General features: G+C 34.6%; 1 protein-coding gene across 9 annotated transcripts in view; it reads right to left on the bottom strand.

Moving 5' to 3' along the window:
• The window catches only part of Fut8 (fucosyltransferase 8), a 311,483-nt gene that overhangs the window by 166,161 nt on the left and 124,895 nt on the right, over positions 1-20,427 (bottom strand). For 8 of the 9 annotated variants that reach the window (XM_047539070.1, XM_047539071.1, XM_047539068.1 and 5 more), the window contains one exon: positions 1,781-2,208. In XM_047539070.1, coding sequence (XP_047395026.1) covers positions 1,781-1,983 — 203 coding nt within the window. In that variant the 5' untranslated portion in view covers positions 1,984-2,208. Of the gene's footprint in view, positions 1-1,780; positions 2,209-16,101; positions 16,149-20,427 lie in introns of those variants that run through there. The other variant, XM_047539073.1, reaches the window with a different exon arrangement.

The following is a 20,427-nucleotide window of genomic DNA, read 5'->3' as shown; positions in this document are numbered from 1 at the left end:
GGCAAGAGAAGTGTAAATTAAAACTACACTGAGATTTCATCTCTACAGTCAGAATGGCAAATATCAAGAATTCAAGTAACAATAAAAGTTGGTGATAATGTGGAAAAAAGGGTACACTCATACATTGTTGGTGGGACTGCAAATTGGTGCAACCACTCTGGTAAACAGTATGGAGATTCCTCAAAAAACTAAGATTGTAACCATCATTTGACCAAGCTATAACACTCCTCGGTATATATCCAAAGGATTTAAAATCAGCACACTACAGTGACACAGATATCTCAAAGTTTATAGCAACCCAATTCACAATAGCTAAGCTATGGAATCAATCTAGGTGCCCTTCAACAGATTATTGAATAAAGAAAATGTGGTATAAATACACAACGGAGTATTACTCAGCCATAAAGAAGAACGACTCTATGGCACTTGCCAGTAAATGGATGGAACTGAAGTCTATTATGCTAAGTGAAATAAGCCAGTCCCAAAAAGCCAAAGGTCGAATGTTTTCTCTAATATTCTGAAGTTAATGCAAAATAAGAGGAGTGGAGAATAAAAGAAAGATCAATAGAGAGGGAAAAGGGGAATGAAAAGAAGGGAGGAGGAATGGAGTAGGGAAAGACAGTGGAATGAATCTGACCTAACATTCCTACCACAGTGAATCTCACCATCATGTACATTCACAAGACACTAATTTAAAAAACCTAGTAAATAGTAGAATGATCAGTAGAACAGAGGGAAAGGAACAGGGGGTGGGTTGAAAGTAGGGGAAGGAGAAGTAACAGGGACTGAAATAGAACAAATTATATTCCATGCTTTTATAATTATATCAAAATGAATTTTATTGCCAAATATAACTAAAAAGAACCAGTAAAAAAAAAAAAGAACTAAAAATTTTTAAAAGTACTAGATGTTTCCACTTTCCACTCATTGATTTATGCTTCTCAAAAAGAAAACAACATCCCATTTGTGTAAAATGAATCAAAATTTAAAAAAAAAGAACATTCAGTTCTTTATCTCTACACTTCACTTCTCTTTAGAATCAAATACCACCTCTAATGTAAAGACTCTCAAATCTTCATTTCTAGCCTTGACAGTATTTTGAGAGACAGCAAGCATTAAATACATGATTATCTTCATATTTAAAGTGGAGAAATTAGAAGATGTTACATAACTTTGAAACTCAATGATTTTGAAAAAAAGAGATCACCTATGTAAACACTATTTTTTTCCTACTTCTCCATGAAAATAGGAGACTGTTTCCCAAACAACTGATGCCTTCAAACATATGTTACATTAGAAGCAATAATGTTGATCCTTCTCCACATTCCAGATGCAGTTTTTTCATTCAACAATGAATTTTTGTTTCTTTAAGAAGTTATAGTTAGACTAAGCCTCTCAAAAGCTATAATGTCTTTGTTATAGTCCATGTGATAAAAGTTTTAATATATGCTCATTTAAATCATATACATTTTTAATTCAATTTACCAAAATTTTCACAATGCAAAAGATAACCATAAATAAAATGTTTTTAAATTAAGTGGCACAATTTTTCTATTAAGATTCATATGCAAGACATGATTTGCCACTATGGAGACATTCTCTTTATTGCATATAAACAGATATCACTGATATAAAAAAATACCCTATTAAGATATTTGAATTTTGTAAAGACATCAATTTACAGAAATTATTACCTGTTTTTCAACAACTGAATGAAGCCTTATACCTAAAAACAAAGTACAATGTTTCATCATTCTTCCTTCAGTATTTTATAACCTACCGGAGAGATTCAGCCATTCGCCTCAAGTCTTCATTCTGCTGTTTTAAGCGTTCAAGCTTTGCCAGAATCTTGGACAGTTCTCGGCTAGAGTGATCAGGGTGGTCATTATCTCGAACCAAGTGACCACCTATATAAAATAGCAAGGTTCCCCAAGCAAAAAGAATGAGCATAATCCAACGCCAAGAACCAGTCCATGGCCGCATTTTCAGACTTTCAGCTCACTTCCCTGGCTTCCTGGAGCTCAAAGAATTGAAAACATTGTAACTCTGTTTCTAGTAAGTGCACAGGTGAAAAGACTTCTGTTGGTTCAACACATGATGCTTCAAATTAAGTCTCTCTGGTAGTCCTGGGGTGAATCTTTGAAAGAGATCCTTGTGGTGATGTGAGTAGGAAGCTTTACTGTCCTGTGCTTCATGGACTCTTATGTGCTGTGAAAAGAGTAAGAAATGTATTTAAATTACTGAATATATAATTGAGCACACACTGAGATTAATTGAGTTAAAGGAAACACATGGGTGTTGGCTGGCCAACAGGCTGGAAGACAATCTAACCACCTAATAACAAGTAAAAAGTAAAAGCTTAAATTTGCATGCTAAGTCAACCACATGTATTAGGGCTCTACAAGTCAACAGTTTAATTAGCTCTAAGCCTGAAAGTCCTCCAAGTGCCATCTTCACTTTTCTTCTTTCATTACTGTTCAATAGCTCTTACATGGCAAGTAAAAGATTATATCTTTGATTAATCAATCAAGACCAGAACATTTTCCATTAAATATTTCATGCTAACATATTCATTATTTCAAACAAAAACATGCTGTCTGTATGTGTGAATTCATTCCTAAAATTCTTAACTCCATCCCCTCCATCTCACTGCTCAGCTGCCATTTTACCACTTAATTCTGTAGGGTGACAGGTCAATTGTCATTTTTAGGATAAATTCTAAAATTGGCATGCATATTAGAGAAGCAAAGGTTATCATGGCCATTATTCCACTGACAACTACTCCAAACATTACAAGCAAAAGTTCAAATGGATAGGACTAGACTACACTTTCCTGAAATTTATTAAAAATAACAACAATCACAACAAATCTAATACCAGTTAAATTTTTACTGTGCATTTAAACTACAAATACACATGCTTTTCCAGGTTTAGTTACACATTTGTCATTACTCCATCATTACATTTAGAATTCTCTTAGAAACAAACATTTTCTCCCCAAAGAATTTGTATGCAAAAAACTAATTTGAAGTCATTTCACAATTCCAGAGTATGGAAGAGAAATCCTATGTCCAGCCACAGAGTTCCTTGTAAAAGAAAAGAGAAAAAAAAAAAAAATGATTTCTGTGGGGTTGAGGATGTAGCACAATGGTAGAGTCCCTGGGTTTGATCTTTGATCCCCCAAACAGGGAAAAAAAAAAAAGTTACTGGTTATACGATTGAATTTGAGGAGCATATGACCACTAATTAAAAAGTTACCAAAGACTAAATATTAAACAAAAGTTAGAGAAAAGGTTTCAAAACCTGAAATTTCAAATGTTTTTAAATAACCAAGTACTCAAAATGAAGAAAATCTCTTCAAATGAGTGTTACTGTATCACTAGTAAGGGGTCCAAGGAGGTCTCTTGAGGAAAGGGAAGACTTCTACTTGAATTCTTCAGGCTCTTGACCTCTACTAAAAAGCACTTTCAGAAATACATCAAGTTTCAGTAGAAAAGGAAGAGGTTTATTGAAAAAGCAAAAGACACACTTATGGGGAGTGTGTGCATGCTCAAGACCTGAGCTGTTGGCACAGACGTAGGTGGGTTGTGATTGACATTGTTTAAGAAATTAGTATTCAAAAGCAGGGACTCAATGTGGATGAAGTTTTCTGGAAATGAGAGCTCCCTTTGCAGAACCCTGCTCAACTTCATTGCATTTAATTACGTAGCTAAGGGTTGTGTGAGTACATGTTAATCATTCTTAATGATCAGAAAGGTAAAGTTCCATCAGGAGGTTCTTGTAGTGTGCCTGTGCAAGAAACCAGCTGGAGCTGGCTCAAGAATGTAGCCAGGTTAGACAGACTGTTGGTTTGTCCATCATATACCAATAGGATGCCTGAGATTGAGCCAGAGTAGCTTCTGAAAGAGGTACAGGTGTGAAGAAACAACTCCTGCATCAGAGCTTATGAGTTCATGAGTTGTTTCTCCACCCCTATTTTTCCCTATTCCCCTATTCTACTCACTAGAAACACTACTTCATTCCCATTTTATTTGTACTCTATTTACCATGACTTTACTGGTTTATACCAGCTAAAACACAGAATTAAAAGATCTGTACTCACTGAGAACTGTTTGAAAGCTAAATAGAAAAGTAATATATTAAATGAAAATTTGATGTCTACTGCTCTAATAACTATTCTCAAGTCTATCAATAATACTCTTTTTGTCAACTCCACTGTTCATCCTGTCACTTTCTCAAAACTCCTTCTCAAAACATGCTCCTCTAATCTCAGGTATCCCAATCTAGTCATCAAAACATAAGAATAATTCAAGACTATTTCACATTTCAGGTAAAAAGATCTTGTAATATGAGGTATACTTTTCATTTTATGTAGAAAGAATACAGACATTCAGGGTTAACTGATTAAAATTTTTAAAACATGAATCCACTTTGATGGCCTAAGGAATGAATTTAATTAAGTCAACAAAAAATGTTAAGTACTAACATGTGAGTTAATAATATTTTGTGACAACACTGAAAAATGCTATCAAACCATACGCTGAACCTATAATATATCCTCTTAATCCCAAACTATTTATATATATATATATGTTTATATATATATAAATTTTCTTTTCCTTCATAGCAAAAGTAATTCAGAAAGACAACTATTATAAATAACCACAAAGAGAATTCTAAAAAAAGAATAATTTATGATAAAAATAAGATGTGTTGAAACATTTTACTTGGAATTTTAACAAAATTATCATGAATATTCAAAGTTGGCAAAAGATACAACTTAAAGAGTAACAAATGTTTACAGAAACATAAATTTGTTATACAAATTACTTTAGATGTCAATAAACCAGTAGCAAAAATACCCAAGATAAGCTAGGCACAGTGAAGCATGCCTTTAATCCCAGTGATTTGGGAGGCTCATGCATAAGGATCCCCAAGTTCAAGGTCAGCCTCAGGAACTTGGTGAGAGACTCTGTCTCAAAATAAAAAATAAGAAAAAGGGCTCATCATGTTGCCCATTGGTCGCGTGTCCCTGGGCTTAATTTCTAGTTCTGAAAAAAAAAAAATCCAAGGTATCGATCTACTATACTATAAAGCAATACTGAGATTATGAGTTGTAAAAATCAAGAGATTATTGTAAGAGCAAAACGTGGTCATTTTCTTCATTAATTACATCATTTTAACTCTGTTTTTGGAGGGAATGTTTACAGGGTTTTACTATTATTAGCCAATATTTAAAAATGGGATCAACAAAACCAAGCCAAGCTGAAAAGTGAGTAGTTTTCTACATAGTTTCATTAGCATGATTTTAAGATACAGATGCAGAATTTTTCTCCCTATCTACTAACCACTTACTTACCTATGATGTTTACTATCTGTTTGAACTATACTTTCTAAGATATAAACTCCATAATTTTTGTTTACTTCACTGATATATCCCAAGCACACATGACGGTACTTGACACTTAGTAGGCAAATGAATACTTTTCAATGAATGAATAAGTGAATGAGGGAGAGGAGAATACCATACATGACATACCTAGTATAACTTACATTATAGAATCTAAGCATATCATTGTCAACTGCATTTATGCCCCAGGTAAAAAATCTGACTGCGGAGAGAGTACTATCGTAAGGAAAATTGTTAAAAAATAAAATCACTTATAAACTTAATTATTTATTATCTTTAACATGTATCTACAATATATTTTCAGACCAATTAACTGATCTAAAAAGCTATAATGTCAGTCATCTAATGGTTCACCTGTAAATCATGAGAAAATAATTTCTCTTCACTTTGTCTTATTTTCCGCCTCTAAGATATTCACTTTGCAAAGACAACAGTGACTGAAGACAGTATGAGAGACATGAAAGCCACTTCTTTGTGCAATTATTAGTAAGAGTATTTCAAATTTATTAGTAAAAATATTTCAACATTAATTATATATATGTAGACATTATCATGGGGTAATTTCTGGCAAAACTTCATGTAGCAGTATTTACTGAATTTCTTACCAGACTGGGTTGTTTTCAAGTATATATGAATTTATGCCTGTTTTACAGTCACATAGTACCCTTCTTTCACTGAATATTCAATGGATTGAAATATGTTGGGCTTCCTTCTGCAAATTTATTTAATTAGTAATATCCCTTTTTAAAGGTACTAAATTTTAAATAGCTCACTTCTTTTGGAATTCAGAGAAACTGAGTTGTTTTTGTTTAATATCTCTGGAACAATAAAATATATGTAATTTTTTAAAAGTACTTCTTAAATCTGGAAGCTGGTGTGTAGAATCAGTAAGATCAGGAGTTTTAATGGAGTTGCTGTGAGGCTTAAATGAGGTTAATATAAAACATTTACTAAAATGCTTGGCTCAGAAGAGGTATTTAATCAAAGGTAATTTTATTTTAATGCTGATAAGAAGTGGATATTAAAATTATGTGTGCCAGAAACAGCAGTGCTTGCACTTAAGTCTCATTTCTGCCAAATCATGGCTAGGTAACCTCACTGAGTTTCTATTTCTTTACTTGTGAAATGGCAATAATGCACACAACCTCTTTCAGAGAATATTGGGAAAGGCTTAAATAAAGTAATATACAGTAAACATTTAGCACACACATAGTAAATTATTACGCAGTGTATGTCAATGCTGTTATTTTCATAGGCCCAATTATAATTATTTATATAATTAATATGCCACATTCAATTGTAGGCAGCTTCTAAAATAGCTTCCAACAGCTGGGTACCATGGCACATGCCTATATTCCCAGCAACTCAGCAGGCTACAGCAGGAGGATTTAAAGTTTGAAGCCAGCCTGGTCAACTTAGGGAGACCCTGTCTCAAAAAAAGGGGAGGGGAGCTGCAGAAGTAGCTCAATGGTAAAGCACCCCTGGGTTCAATCTTCAGTAAGAGTTGTAGGTGGGGCGGGTTGGACAGTTATCCCTGCACCCAGTATTCATGCCCTTGTGTTATCTCCTCTTGAGTGTGGACTAGACCTAGTGACTTAAATTGGATACTGCAAAACTGACAGAATTTTACTTTCAAAATACGGTTACAAAAGATTAGAAGTTCTATTTGCTCACATATTCTCTGCTTGCATTCTGATTCAAGAAGCTACCATTTTGTGAACTGCCCTACTGAAAGGCCCATGAAAGGAATAAGGGCAGTCTCTAGTCAATAACCAATAAAGAACTGAGGTCTTCAGTCCTAAGGCCACGAGGACCTCACAATTGTTGAATTCTGCCAACATGAGTGAGCCTGGAATTGTATTATCATCAAACTTTGAGATGACAGCAATTTTGGTACACTTTTGATTGAAGACTTTTGAAAAGACTGAGTTAGATGATATAGCAGAGTAAGAGGATCCAACTGTTATGGTTTGGATATGAGGTATCCCACAAAAGCTCCAGTCTAACACAGAAAATATTCAAAAGTGAAATGATCAGATTATGAGAAATTTAACCTAATCAGTCCACCATAGTTTCAGTGGACTAACTGGTTGGTAACTAGACAATTCGAACCAGGCTGGAGGAGGCAGATCGCTGGGGGAGTGCCTAGAAGGGTTCATCTTGCCTAAAGATATCCCCTCTTTCTCTCTCTGCTTTTTGGCTGCCATGAACAGAGCAGTCCTCCTCCACTACACCCTTATGCCACGATATTCAGCTTCACCACAGGCCAAGAGCAACAGAGTTGGCCCACCATGGACTGAACCTCGGAGACTATGAGCCAAAATAAACTTTTCCTCCTCTAAGTAATTCTTATATGGTATTTTGATCACAGCAATGCAAAGCTGACCAACATACCAGCTAAGCCATCCTAAAATTTCTGACCAACCGATCATAAATGTTGTTCTTTTTAACCACATAACCTTAGAGCAATTTGTTAAGTAGTAATAGTTAATACATTATGTCTACCTTCCATACTAAGCTAAGGAGTTGGTCTTCAATTCATGCATTATTTTCTGTCCTCAGCACACTGTACAAAGCCTGGGACACAAAATTGGTATTCAAGAAGCAGGACAAAAGTGATTTTTCTTTTTCTTTTTTTTTTTTTTTAACATTTTTTGGTTGTAGATGGACACAATGCCTTTATTTTATTCATTCATTTTTATGTGGTGCTGAGGATTGAACCCAGTGTTCCACCCATGCTAGGCAAGCGCACTGCCACTGAGTCACAACCCCAGCCCCAGAGGTGACTCTGAATTGTATTTCCTTATATACACCTTGAATAAAAACTATAAAACCGAAAAATTTGTAGCAAATAAAAAGATTCGACAGATTAAAATGTCAGAATTATTTGTTTTACACTATACCAGAAGTTTAAAAGCATCTTTTAATGTTTGTTAAACAGTTCCACCTCCAACGATGATGGAAAAATTAGCATTAGATTAGCCTCACACATGAAAACTAGAAAACTTTAACATATTTAAAGGGGCCAAGGATATGATTCAATGATAAAGTGCTAGCCTAGCACATGTAAGCCCTAGGTTTGATCCCAGCACCATTGAGGGGGAAAAAAAATGGTGTTTTATTTTGTTGGTTTGTTTTTCTTTTTACAAAAATTGTTTTCAGATATGAGGCAATGAACAGACACAATTGCAATTGCAATGCCTGAAAGAATGTTACTATAAATTTAAGCTCTATGATCACTCCAGCCTTCTGCCTAGGAGCATTTACTGAACATCAACACAAAAAGGCATAATGCGAAAAAGGCACACCCACCTTCCTCATATGAGAAGACAAGAGATCCATGTTCAGAAAGCTTAAAATGGGTAGAATTTGCAGATCACTGTACTAAAGAGGATATAGCTGTACAGAGAAAAACCTTCAGAAATTTGTACAGGAGATCCTTTGAGTCTTTGGCTAGATACTAAGCTATGCATGCATACTAAGAAGTACATGTAGAGTAAGAGGTCCTGAGGCTGGTAACAGAACAATTACCAGAAGAAACAAAATTCAATATAGATAATTGAAATCTACCAGTCTCTCAGAGAATATATATAATTGGGAAATCCATGAATTCCAAGAAAATATAATGAAAACACCATACAGAAAACCTGGAGCATTCAGTAAAATCCTAAGAAATAAAACATCAAAGAAGTTAAGGTTAAGCAAACAGAAATCAAAAAAAGTCTTCTGTAAGAGTAAGACAACAAATATCTGGGGCTATATGGACCATACATAGGCTCTGTCACATGTTCTTAGTTTTTATTTTTGAATCCCTGTAACCCTTAAAAAATGTAAAGACCATTCTTGGTTCATGAGCTATACAAAAACATGTTGTGGACCAGATCTGGCTCATAAGCCAAAGTTTATTGACTTCAGACACTGAATAAATGCTATGCTAGCAAAGCCATAACAAAGTTTACAAATAAGATACGAAAGGATCAAAGTGCTCCAAAGTGCTTTCAAAATAAAATTCAACATTTTTTTGAAAGATAACAAATTACTAAGAAAAAACAATATAAAATGCACATTGTCTAGCAACTAATTACAAAGAACATGGCAAGTGGATCACACCTGTAATCCCAGCAGCTCAGGAGGCTAAGTTGGCAGGATGCAGAGTTCAAAGCCAGCCTCAACTATAGCAAGGTGCTAAGCAACTCAGTGAGACCCTGTCTCTAAATAAATACAAAACAGGGCGATTGGGATGTGGCTCAGTGGTTGAGTGTCTCTTGAGTTCAATCGCTGGTACCCCCCAAAAAAAAGAGATCATCCAGTACTGCAGGAATCCAAGGACCTGCTAAAGGCTAATGTAATGCTACAACGTAAACACTGAGAAAACGTCTTAGCACACTTGGCTCCACAACAAGAATGACACAGCAACAATACACTGTTGTAATAATTTTAAATACAATTCAGTTAACACTACAATAACAACACGAAACCTAACTCAACTCAATTACTGATTTATAGAGACTGACATAATCCCTGCCTCCCACCCCAATCTACTTATACACAGTCTCGAAGAAAAAGGGTACCCATGCCTGACCATGAATACTATTCAACTCAGGTTTGTAACCCTTAACCTACAATTTCTAGACTGTACCAAAAAACCATGAGATTCACTTAAAAAACCAAGAAAAACAAACCACTATCAAAGGGAAAAGCAAACACCAGAATTAGATGGAAATGAATCTGGTGTTGGAACATTAAGATAATACATTTAGAAATATGATCAATATATTTTAAAAAATTCTTGAAACATATGGGCAATGTAAATGAATAAATAAAAGACTCAGCACAGAAGAAATGCTAAATAAACATAAAAACAAAAAGACCTTCAACAGTATTACCAGAAGATTAAACAAAGCTGAAAATTATGAGTTTGAGGAAAGAACAATAGATATTATTTGAAAAGAAAACCAAGAAAAAAAAGAAAAAGATTGAACAGAATATGGAATTTGGAAAATGTGGGAAAATGTCAACTGATCTTGATGTGTAAATGAGTTCAAGAAAGCGAGGGGAGACGGAATGAGCCAGAAAACACATTTTTAAAGGTGTCATTAAGGATTTTCCAAAGTAAATGAAACATAATCACAGATCATAGAAATGCAAAGAACTACTAACAGGATAAATTTTAAATGTGTACAAAACTGCTGAAAAACAAGATACAGAGAAAATTCTACAAGTACCCTGAAAAAAAATTACAGGAAAAAGAATGGGAACATAACTTCACATTAAAAACAATGCTAGTCAGAAGACAATGGAACATCTCTAAAATATCTAGGAAAGAAAAAGGCTGACCCAGCTTTCTATAGCCAATGAAAATATACTGCAAAAATAAGGGCAAAATTAAGATTTTTCCAGAAAATACAAAGGCTGAAAAATTAAATTCTATCAGCAAAACTTCACTATAAATAAAGTTAAATGATATCTTTAAAGGAGGAGTATGACAAGAGAAACCGATCTACATAAAGAAAAAGTACCAAAAACGATAAAATCCAAAAAGCACACACTTTATCTTAATTTAATCACATTAAAAGAGATAAGTAAAATATGACAACTACGTACCACTGGGTTTACAACATAAATAAAAGTAAAATGTAAAGGGACAAACATAAAAGGCAAAACAAAAAGGACAGGAGGGAAGAAATAGAAAGGCACTAATGACCTAACAATAAATACTGTAATCCTAGAGTTACACTGTCTGCTTCAAAAGACACTAACCATATGCAAGTATTTAAATTAGAATTAAAATTAAGAACTTATATCCTCAATTATAAAAGGGATAATAAGCATAATGCATTTTTTAGTTGTCAGTAGACAACTTTTATTTTATTTTATTTATTTCTATGCACTGCTGAGGATTGAACCCAAGACCTCACACATGCCAGGTAACTGCTCTACCACTCAGCCAAAATCCCAGGCCACTCAGGCATATTTCAATTGCGCAACAGCATTTGTGTCTAGTGGTTACCATTGTGAATGCTGCAAATAAAAAATCTTTTTCAACAACAGAAAGCATTCCCCTGAAATACCTTTTTTTGCTTTGTTGTTGTTGTTGTTGTTTTTGTTGCACTGGGGATTGAACTCAGGGGCACTCAAATACTGAGTTACATCCCCAGTCCTATTTTGTATTTTATTTAGAGACAAGTTCTCACTGAGTTGCTTAGCACCTCGCCATTGCTGAGGCTAGATTTGAATTCATGATCCTCCTGACTCAGCTTCCCAAGTTGATGGGATTACAGGCATGTGCCACCACAATCAGCTAAAGTAACCTTTTAAAAAGAAGGTATGATAAACAAAAAAATTAATAGTGGAAATAAAAATGCAAAGAACATATGATATCTAATATAGATATTGAGTGCTATTGGATTTCTCAAAGAAGGCATTGAAATACAAACCAAAGAAAGCACAATCTTTTCAATGACATAATATCAGAAAACTTCCCAAATCTAAAGAATTAAATGGAAAATCAATTACAAGAGGCTTACAGGACCCCAAATGTACAAAACTGTAGCAGAACCACACCGAGGCACATTATAATGAGAATGACTAACATCCAGAATAAGAATAGAACTGTAATGGCTTTGAGAGGAAAAAAAAATCAAATTACATATAGGGGGAAATCAATTCAGATCTCAGCTGACTTCTCAACCTAGACCCTCAACACCAGGAGGTCCAGGAAAAGCCTATATAGAGCCCTGAAAGAAAATGGATACCAACCAAGAATTTTATATCCAGCAAAATTAAGCTTCAGATTTGATTATGAAATTAAAACCTTCCATGATAAACAAAAGTTAAAAGAGTTCACAACTACGAAGCCTGCACTACAGAACATTCTCAGCAAAATATTCCATGAGGAGGAAATGAAAAAAAAAAAAAAAAAAACGAATACTAGCAATGGGAGTAACTACACTTAAGGAAAGGGAAAAATTAAGTCAAATTAAAAACCAAAAATAAACTAAATTGACCAGGACTATAAATCATATCTCAGTAATAACCCTGAATATGTCAATGGCATGAACTTATCAATCAAAAAACATAGACTGGCAGATTGGATTTTAAAAAAAGACCCAAGAATATGCTCTCTTCAACAGAGTCTCCTTCGAGGAAGACACATCCACAGACTGAAGGTGAAAGGTTGGGGAAAAACACATCACTCACATGGACTGTGTAAACAAACAGGGGTTTCATACCTATATGAGACAAAGTGGACTTCAAAACGAAGTTAGTCCAAAGGAAAAAGAAGGACATTTCATACTGCTTGAGAGAATTATACATCAATGAATCATAACAATTGTAACTCTATATGCTCCAAACAATGGAGCATTTACATACATCAAACTGACCCTTATCAATTTCAAAAGAATCAAATTGACCACAACACAACTACTTCTCTCACCACTGCACACATCTTCCAAACAAAAACTAAACAAAGAAACTCTAGAATTAAATGATACAATCAATGATTTAGACTTAATGAAAATAGAGTATTTCATCCATCAGAGCAAATATACTTTCTTCTCAACAGCACATGGTTCCTTCTCCAAAGCAGAACATATGTTATGCCACAAAGCAACTCTCAGCAAATATACAAAAATACAAATACTACCCTGCATTCTATCAGATCATAACAGAATGAAACTAGAAATAAAATACAAAATGAAAGCCACTCCAACACTTGGAGATTAAATATGCTACTGAATGATGAATGGACAAAAGAAGAAATCAAGGAGGAAATAAAAAATACTTAGAAGTAAATGAGAACACAGGTACACATATCAAAATCTCTGTGACACTATGAATGCAGAGCTAAGTAGAAAGATCAATGCATTGAGCTCATACATTAACAATAAAAAGTCAACAAATAAAAAACCTAACATTACATCCCAAAGCCCTAGAAAAAGAACAAATCAACAGTAAAAGCAGCAGAAGACAGGAAATAATTAAAATCAGAGCTGAAATCAATGAAATTGAAACAAAAGAAACAATCCAAAAATTGACAAAACAAAAAGTTGGTTCTTTGAAAAGATAAATAACATTAATAAACCCTTAGCCATACTAACAAAGAGAAAGAGAAAGAAAACTCAAATTACTAAAATTCATGCTGAAAAAGGAAATATCAGATGCATACTACTGAAATACAGAGGATAATTAGAAACTATTTTGAAACTTTATACTCAAACAAAATAGAAAAACTTAAAGACATCAACAAATTTCTAGAGAAATATGATCTACCCAAACTGATATAGGAGGACATACACAATTTAAACAGATCAATTTCAAGCAATGAAATAGAAGACCCCATCAAAAGCCTACCAACCAAGAAAAGCCCAGGACCAGACGGATTCTCAACCAAGTTCTACAAGACCTTCAAAGAAGGTCTTCAAATTATTCCATGAAATAGAAAAGGAGGGAACCCTTAAAACTCACTCTATGAGGCTAGTATCACCCTGATACCAAAACTGGACAAAGACCCATCAAGGAAAGAAAACTTCAGACCAATATCCCTGATGAATATAGAAAAAAATTCCGGCAAATCGCATACAAAAACATATTTAAAAGATAGTGCACCACAATCAAGTGGGATTCATCCCTGGGATGCAACATTTGTTCAACATATGGAAATCAATCAACATAATACATCACATCAACAGACTTAAAGACAAAGAATCATACAATTATCTCAATAGATGCACAGAAAGCATTTGACAAAATACAGCGCCTCTTCTTGTGCAAAATACTAGAAAAACTAGGGATAGTAGGAACATACCTCAACATTGTAAAAGCTATCTAGCTAAACCCATGGCCAACATCATTCTAAATGGAGAAAAATTGAAAGTATTCCCTATAAGAACTGGAAGAAGACAGAGATGCCCTCTTTCACCACTTCTACTCAACATCACCCTTGAAACTCTAGCCAGAGCAATCAATCACACAGATGAAAGAAATTAAAAGGAAACAAATAGAAGAACTCAAACTATCACTATTTGCCAACAAGATGATTCTATGTTTAGAAGATCCAAAAAATTCCACTAGAAAACTTCTAGAACTCATAAATAAATTCAGCAAAGAATCAGGATATAAAATCTTTAAGAACTTTAAGAAGTGATTATGTTGTTGAGAGGGATTAATGTCTTTCTCACAGAACTGGGCTTATTATTGTGAGAATGGGTTGTTATAAAAATGAACTCAGGGGGCTGGGGTTGTGGCTAGTGGTAGAGCACTTGCCTCGTGTGAGGCTCTGGGTTTGATCCTCAGCACCACATTAAAAATAAATAAGATAGAGATATTATGTCCATGTATGAGTAAAAATATTTTTTAAAAAAATGAACTCAGCTTCCTGGTTTCCCTTGCTCTCTTCCACATAAGCCCACTTGCCCTTCTTCTTTCCACCATGAGATAAAGCAGTACACGGCCCTCACTGACACCATGCTCTTTTACCTCCCTGCCTCCAGAACCATAAGCCAAAATAAACATCATTTCTTTTAAATTAAAAAAAGAAGAAGAAGAAATGGCAAGAGCTATGCTGGGCGAGGTGGCACAAACCTGTAAACCCAGCAGCTCAGGAGGATGAGGCAGGAAGATCACAAGTTCAAAGTCAGTCTCAGCAACTTACTGAGAAACTGAGCAACTCAGAAAGAGCCTCTCTCAAAATTTAAAAAAAAAAAAAAAAAATCGTTTTAACAAGGGGGTCAGGGGATGTGGCTCAGGCCCTGTTATGAAGAAGGAAAAAAAAAAAGAAAGAAATGGAACAAGCTTAAGGTCTTTACACTTAAGGACAGCTACCTGTGAAGCGTTTTTGTTGTGCTGGCTGTAGTCTACTTTCTAAAAAAGTACTTCAACTCAGTGCATCATTCATATTATATATATTTTATTTATTTTTAAATATGTGACATAGTTCTTATCAACATTTACAATGGAGATTACCTTAAAGAAATCAACAAAGTGTTTTAGTCAAATCTATTCAATGCCATGACCCATTCATTCACTCATTCAAAAAAAAAAAAAAAAAATAGTTGAGTCCCTATTACATAAAAGACACTATACAAGGCACTGGGTATATAGCAGTGAATAAGACAAACAGAAATCCCTGCCTTCAGGAGATAGTCAAGGGATAATATTCTATTGACTTTTAATTGGAAAGGGCAATAATACCAATAAAGCAATCCCTTCCCCAGACAAAATCTCTCCTTACAGCAACAAATGTTCTGATTAACATAACAGAAGTTGAATATAAACTATACAACTAATTACATTTCCTTATTACTTTGTTTTGGCTATCATTTTATTGTGTTTAATTTAACCATGGAATTGAACATACTTACCTATTTAGCACAAAAATGTTAAAATTATTAAAATTTAAAAAACATTAAAATATATGTGCATATCAGTATAACAACTTATAAATTTACTGTTGCAATATTCAAAATTCTTATGTAGTTTAAAATATTTTAAATTGTATATACAAATCAATAGACAATTACTAAGTCAAGATTTTATTATGATTATATAAGGATCTTATAGCAAAAACACAAATAACCCAATTTTAAAATGGGTTAAACCTTTGAATAGGCATGTTTTAGTCAGTTTTTTTTTCACCTCTATGACTAAAGGACCTGACCAGAGGAGGAAAGGTTTATTTAGGGCCTCACAGTTTCAGAGGTCTTAGTCCATTGAAGGCTGGCTCCATTCCTTGGGCAGGACATCATGGCGGAAGAGTGTGGCAGAGGGAAGCAGCTCACATGGTGATCAGGAGGCAGAGAGAGAGACTCCACTCTGCAGATACAAAATAAATATCCCATAGCCACACCAGAAAAGAACCACTTCCTCTAGTCACACCCTACCTGCCTCCAGTTACCACTCAGTTAGTCCCATTAGGGATCACCTCACTGATTAGGTTAAGGCTATAAGCCAATCATTTCCCCTCCAAACGATCTTGCACTGTCTCAAGCATGAGTTTTTGGGGGACACCTCACATTCAAACCATAACAAGACATTTCTCAAAATAAGACATAATATACAAACCAACAAACATATGACAGAATGTTATTAAGGAAATGTAAATCAAAACCACAATGAGACACCACCTTACCCTAGTTACACTAGATAATATTAAAAAGAACAAAAACAACAAATGCTGGCAAAGACATAGAAAAAAAGGGAAGGATTTGTTGCTGTTGTTGTTGTTTTTGTTTTTTTGACACTACAAACTGAAACCAGAGGTGCTCTGCCCACTGAGCTACACGCAGTTTTGTTTTCTTTTGTTTTTGAGAAAACTAGAGATTGAACTCAGGAAGGTTCTACCATTGAGCTACATCTCAAGCTCTTTTCATTTTATTTTGAAATAAGGTTTCACTAAGTTTCCCAGACTAGCCTTAAACTTGGAATCCTCCTGCCTCTATCTCCTGAGTCACTGGAATGACAGGCATATGATACCATGCCCGATCAAAAAGGAACTTTTATACAATGCTAGTGGCAAAGAAGATTACTCCAGTCGTTAGGGAAAAAAAATACAGAGATTCCTCAAAATTGAAAATATATACTGCAATGAACTACTGGATATTTCAAAGGAAATTAAATCATCATGTTGAAAAGATGACTGCACAATAGCCAAGATATAAAAACAACCTACATGTCCATCAACAGAAGAAAAGATGTTTTTTTAAAGTGTGTTTTATACTAAAACACGCACACACACTACAATATTTCTGGGTCATTAAAACAAATGAAATCCTGTCATTTGTGACAACGTGGATAGAACTGAAGAAGATTATATTAAATGAAGTAAGTTAAGTACACAAAGGCATCACCACAGAATCTCACTCATAAGTGGAATCTAAAAAAGTTGATCTCAGCTGGGTGCTGAGACTCTAAATCTTTTTTTCATAATGGATGTACTAATTTATTTTCCCAGCAACTGTTGATAATCCCAATAGCTCCAAAGGCTGAGGTAAGAGGACTGCAAGTTCAAGGCCAGCCTTAACAACTTAGTGAGACTTTGTCTCAAAACAAAGAAAAACTGAAAAGGGTTGGGGATATAGCTCAATGGTAGACTCCTGAGTTCAAAAACCCTAGTTAAAAAGAAAAAGAAAAGAAAAGTTGATTTCAAAGAAGTTAAAAAGTAGAATAGTGGCTACCAGATACTGGTAAAAGAGAAGAGAAGGGAAAACAGGTTAATAGGTATAATGTTACTGTTTGACAGGAGTAAGTTCAAACATTCTATGGAACAGCAAGTTGAATATAATTAACATTAAATTTGGTTTTCAAGATGGCAGAATAGAGAAGGTTGCTTTCCTGGCTGTTCTGTGGTATGAAATAAGAAAGCAGACAGGCAGCTTTTCAGCAAGGTGGATGAATTAAAAAAAAAAAAAAAAAAAAAAGTGGGGAGACTTTACTGGAATTTAAAACTGGACATTCAGAGCAGATCGGGGACTCAGGAGGTTGGATATAATAAAATAAAGAAGAATTCCTCAGCCATATAGCTGCTACCACAGCTAAGCTGGAAGCACCAGCCAGAGGGATCCCTCAGAGAGCAAAGTGGAGGATTAAGGGAAATAAAGGATCCTGCATTTTTATGAGGCATTAGTCGTGTCTGAGTACCAAGAATTTAAAGATCAAGGACATTACTGGCCTAAACTAAAAGGTTCACTGCACAATATCCTTCTGTGGGAAAGAAGCTGCCATATTTCCCAGCATGCAGAAGAAAAAGGAAGGAAACATTTTGCAGCCATGGTACAGGGGTTGGCAGCTGAGGCAGCTGATTCCTGGCAAACCCAAGTATGATCCAAAATATAGGTCTACTAAACAGACACTACACAATTTAAGAGTATGCTTAAGAGACCAGGAGAAAATAAAACATGGAGAGAGGTTTACACAGGGGATAATTGGTCCAGGAAACCCAACTGGCTCTACCCCTCCCCATCCAATGAGGCTGCTTCCAAGACAGACTTGGAGAGACCCTTCTACTCAGAAACTAAGAAGGGCATGGATGGAAGAGATTGAGTTTGGAGCCTGAACCCAAAAACAGTAAATATAGGATCCACAGGTAACATGCAGGACTAAATATTGGTTCCTCCACTACACAAGTGGAACCAAGGGGATATCCCTGGGATAAAGGAAGAATTTCCAGTATGGAACCAGCAACTGCTGGGCCATAGTGGTGTGCTGATTTAAAATCTCCAGACCAGTTAGCAATTGTAGACATCATATAAGAAAATATTTGGTTTAATGCTCTATATTCTTTGCATTGGTTGTTGTTATTATTTGTCTCCCCCTAAAGAGTAAGGTATTGGAAACCTTCAGGGACACTGTAAGTCCACACAGTAGAAACTCTACTACCTCATACTCATCCTGTTAGATGGGCAGACGCATAAACAAAAAGAAAAAGAAAGGAACAAATTGCCCCAAACAAACCAATATACTTCAACAACAGAATCCACTGACACTTCAGTGGAAGAAATGTCAGTGACAGAGTTTAGAAGGTGCATAGTTAAACTGATCTGTGAAATAAAGGTCAATATAAGGAGTGAAATCTGAGAGAAAATATACTCCCTTCAATAAAGAGGCAGGCATTCTGAAAAATAAAATAAAAAGCAAAAATCATTGAAATAAAGAAATCAATAAACCAAACTAAAAATTCAATGGAAAGCATCACCAATAGACTAGATCACTTAGAAGACAGTTTCAGGAAATGAAGACAAAATATATAATTTTGAAAACAAAAAAGACCATGGAAAAAAGATATTAAGAGATCAAGAACAGAACTTCCAAGAAACATGGGATAACCTGAGAAGACAAAATTTAAGATTTACTGGGATGGATGAAGGCTCAGAGACATAAACAAAAAGAATGTACGATGTTTTCAATGAAAATATCAGAAAATTTCCCAAACCTAAGACTGACATAGAAAAATCAAATAAAGGAGGCTTATGGGACCCCAATTATACAAAATTACAAAAGACACATACCAAGGAACATTGTAATGAAAATACCTAACATACAGAGTAAGGATAAAATTTTAAAGGCTGCCAGATAAAACAAAAGGTAACATATAGAGGGAAAATAATCTATATCGCAGATGATCTCCCAACCCAGACCCTCAAAGCTAGGAGGTCTGGAAATAATATATACCAAGCTCTGAAAGAAAATGGATGCCAGTTGAGAATAATATACCCAGCAAGATTAAGCTTCGGAATGGATGATGAAATAAAAATCTTCCATGATAAACAAAAATTAAAAGAATTCACAACTAGAAAGTCTACACTATAAAACACAATAATATATTTCATAAAGAAGTAATGAAAGTGAAAAACAGCAAAGGGAGGAACTACGCTAAAAGGACAATGAATCACAGAGAAATAAATTCAAATAATTACTACTTACTCAAATAAAAAACCAGAAATAAATTAAAATGACAGGAAATAAAAACCATATTTCAATAATAGCCTTGAACATTAATAATGGTCAATACTCACCAATTGAATGACATAGACTGGCAGACTAGATTAAAACACAACACCCAACAATATGCTGTCTTGAAGAGAAATACCTCACAGGCAAAGATATCCACATACACAATATAAAAGGAGGGGAAAAAACATATCTTTCACAAGGATCTCATAAACAAGCAGGGGATTCTATCCTCATATCAGAAAAAGTGAACTTCAAGCCAAAGTTAATCAGAAGGGCCAAAGAAGTTCATTTCCTTCTACTGAAGAGAATTATACATCAGCAACACATACGAATTGTAAATATTTATGCCCCAAACAATAGAGCATCCATGTACATCAAACAAACCCTTTTCAATTTCAACAATCAAACAAACCACAATAATATTAGGTGACTTTAACACACCTTTGTCACTACTGGACAGATCTTCTAAACAAAAAATTAATAAAGAAACTATAGAACTAAAATAAAATCATTAATTTAGACTTAACAGACATATATATCACATGCTTCATCCATCAAAAACTGAT

This window comes from Sciurus carolinensis, chromosome 2 (genome assembly GCF_902686445.1).
Source record: "Sciurus carolinensis chromosome 2, mSciCar1.2, whole genome shotgun sequence".
Classification (NCBI taxonomy): Eukaryota; Metazoa; Chordata; class Mammalia; order Rodentia; family Sciuridae; genus Sciurus; species Sciurus carolinensis.
Note: the sequence above shows the minus strand (reverse complement) of the source record. Positions and strands in the feature narration are given on the sequence as shown.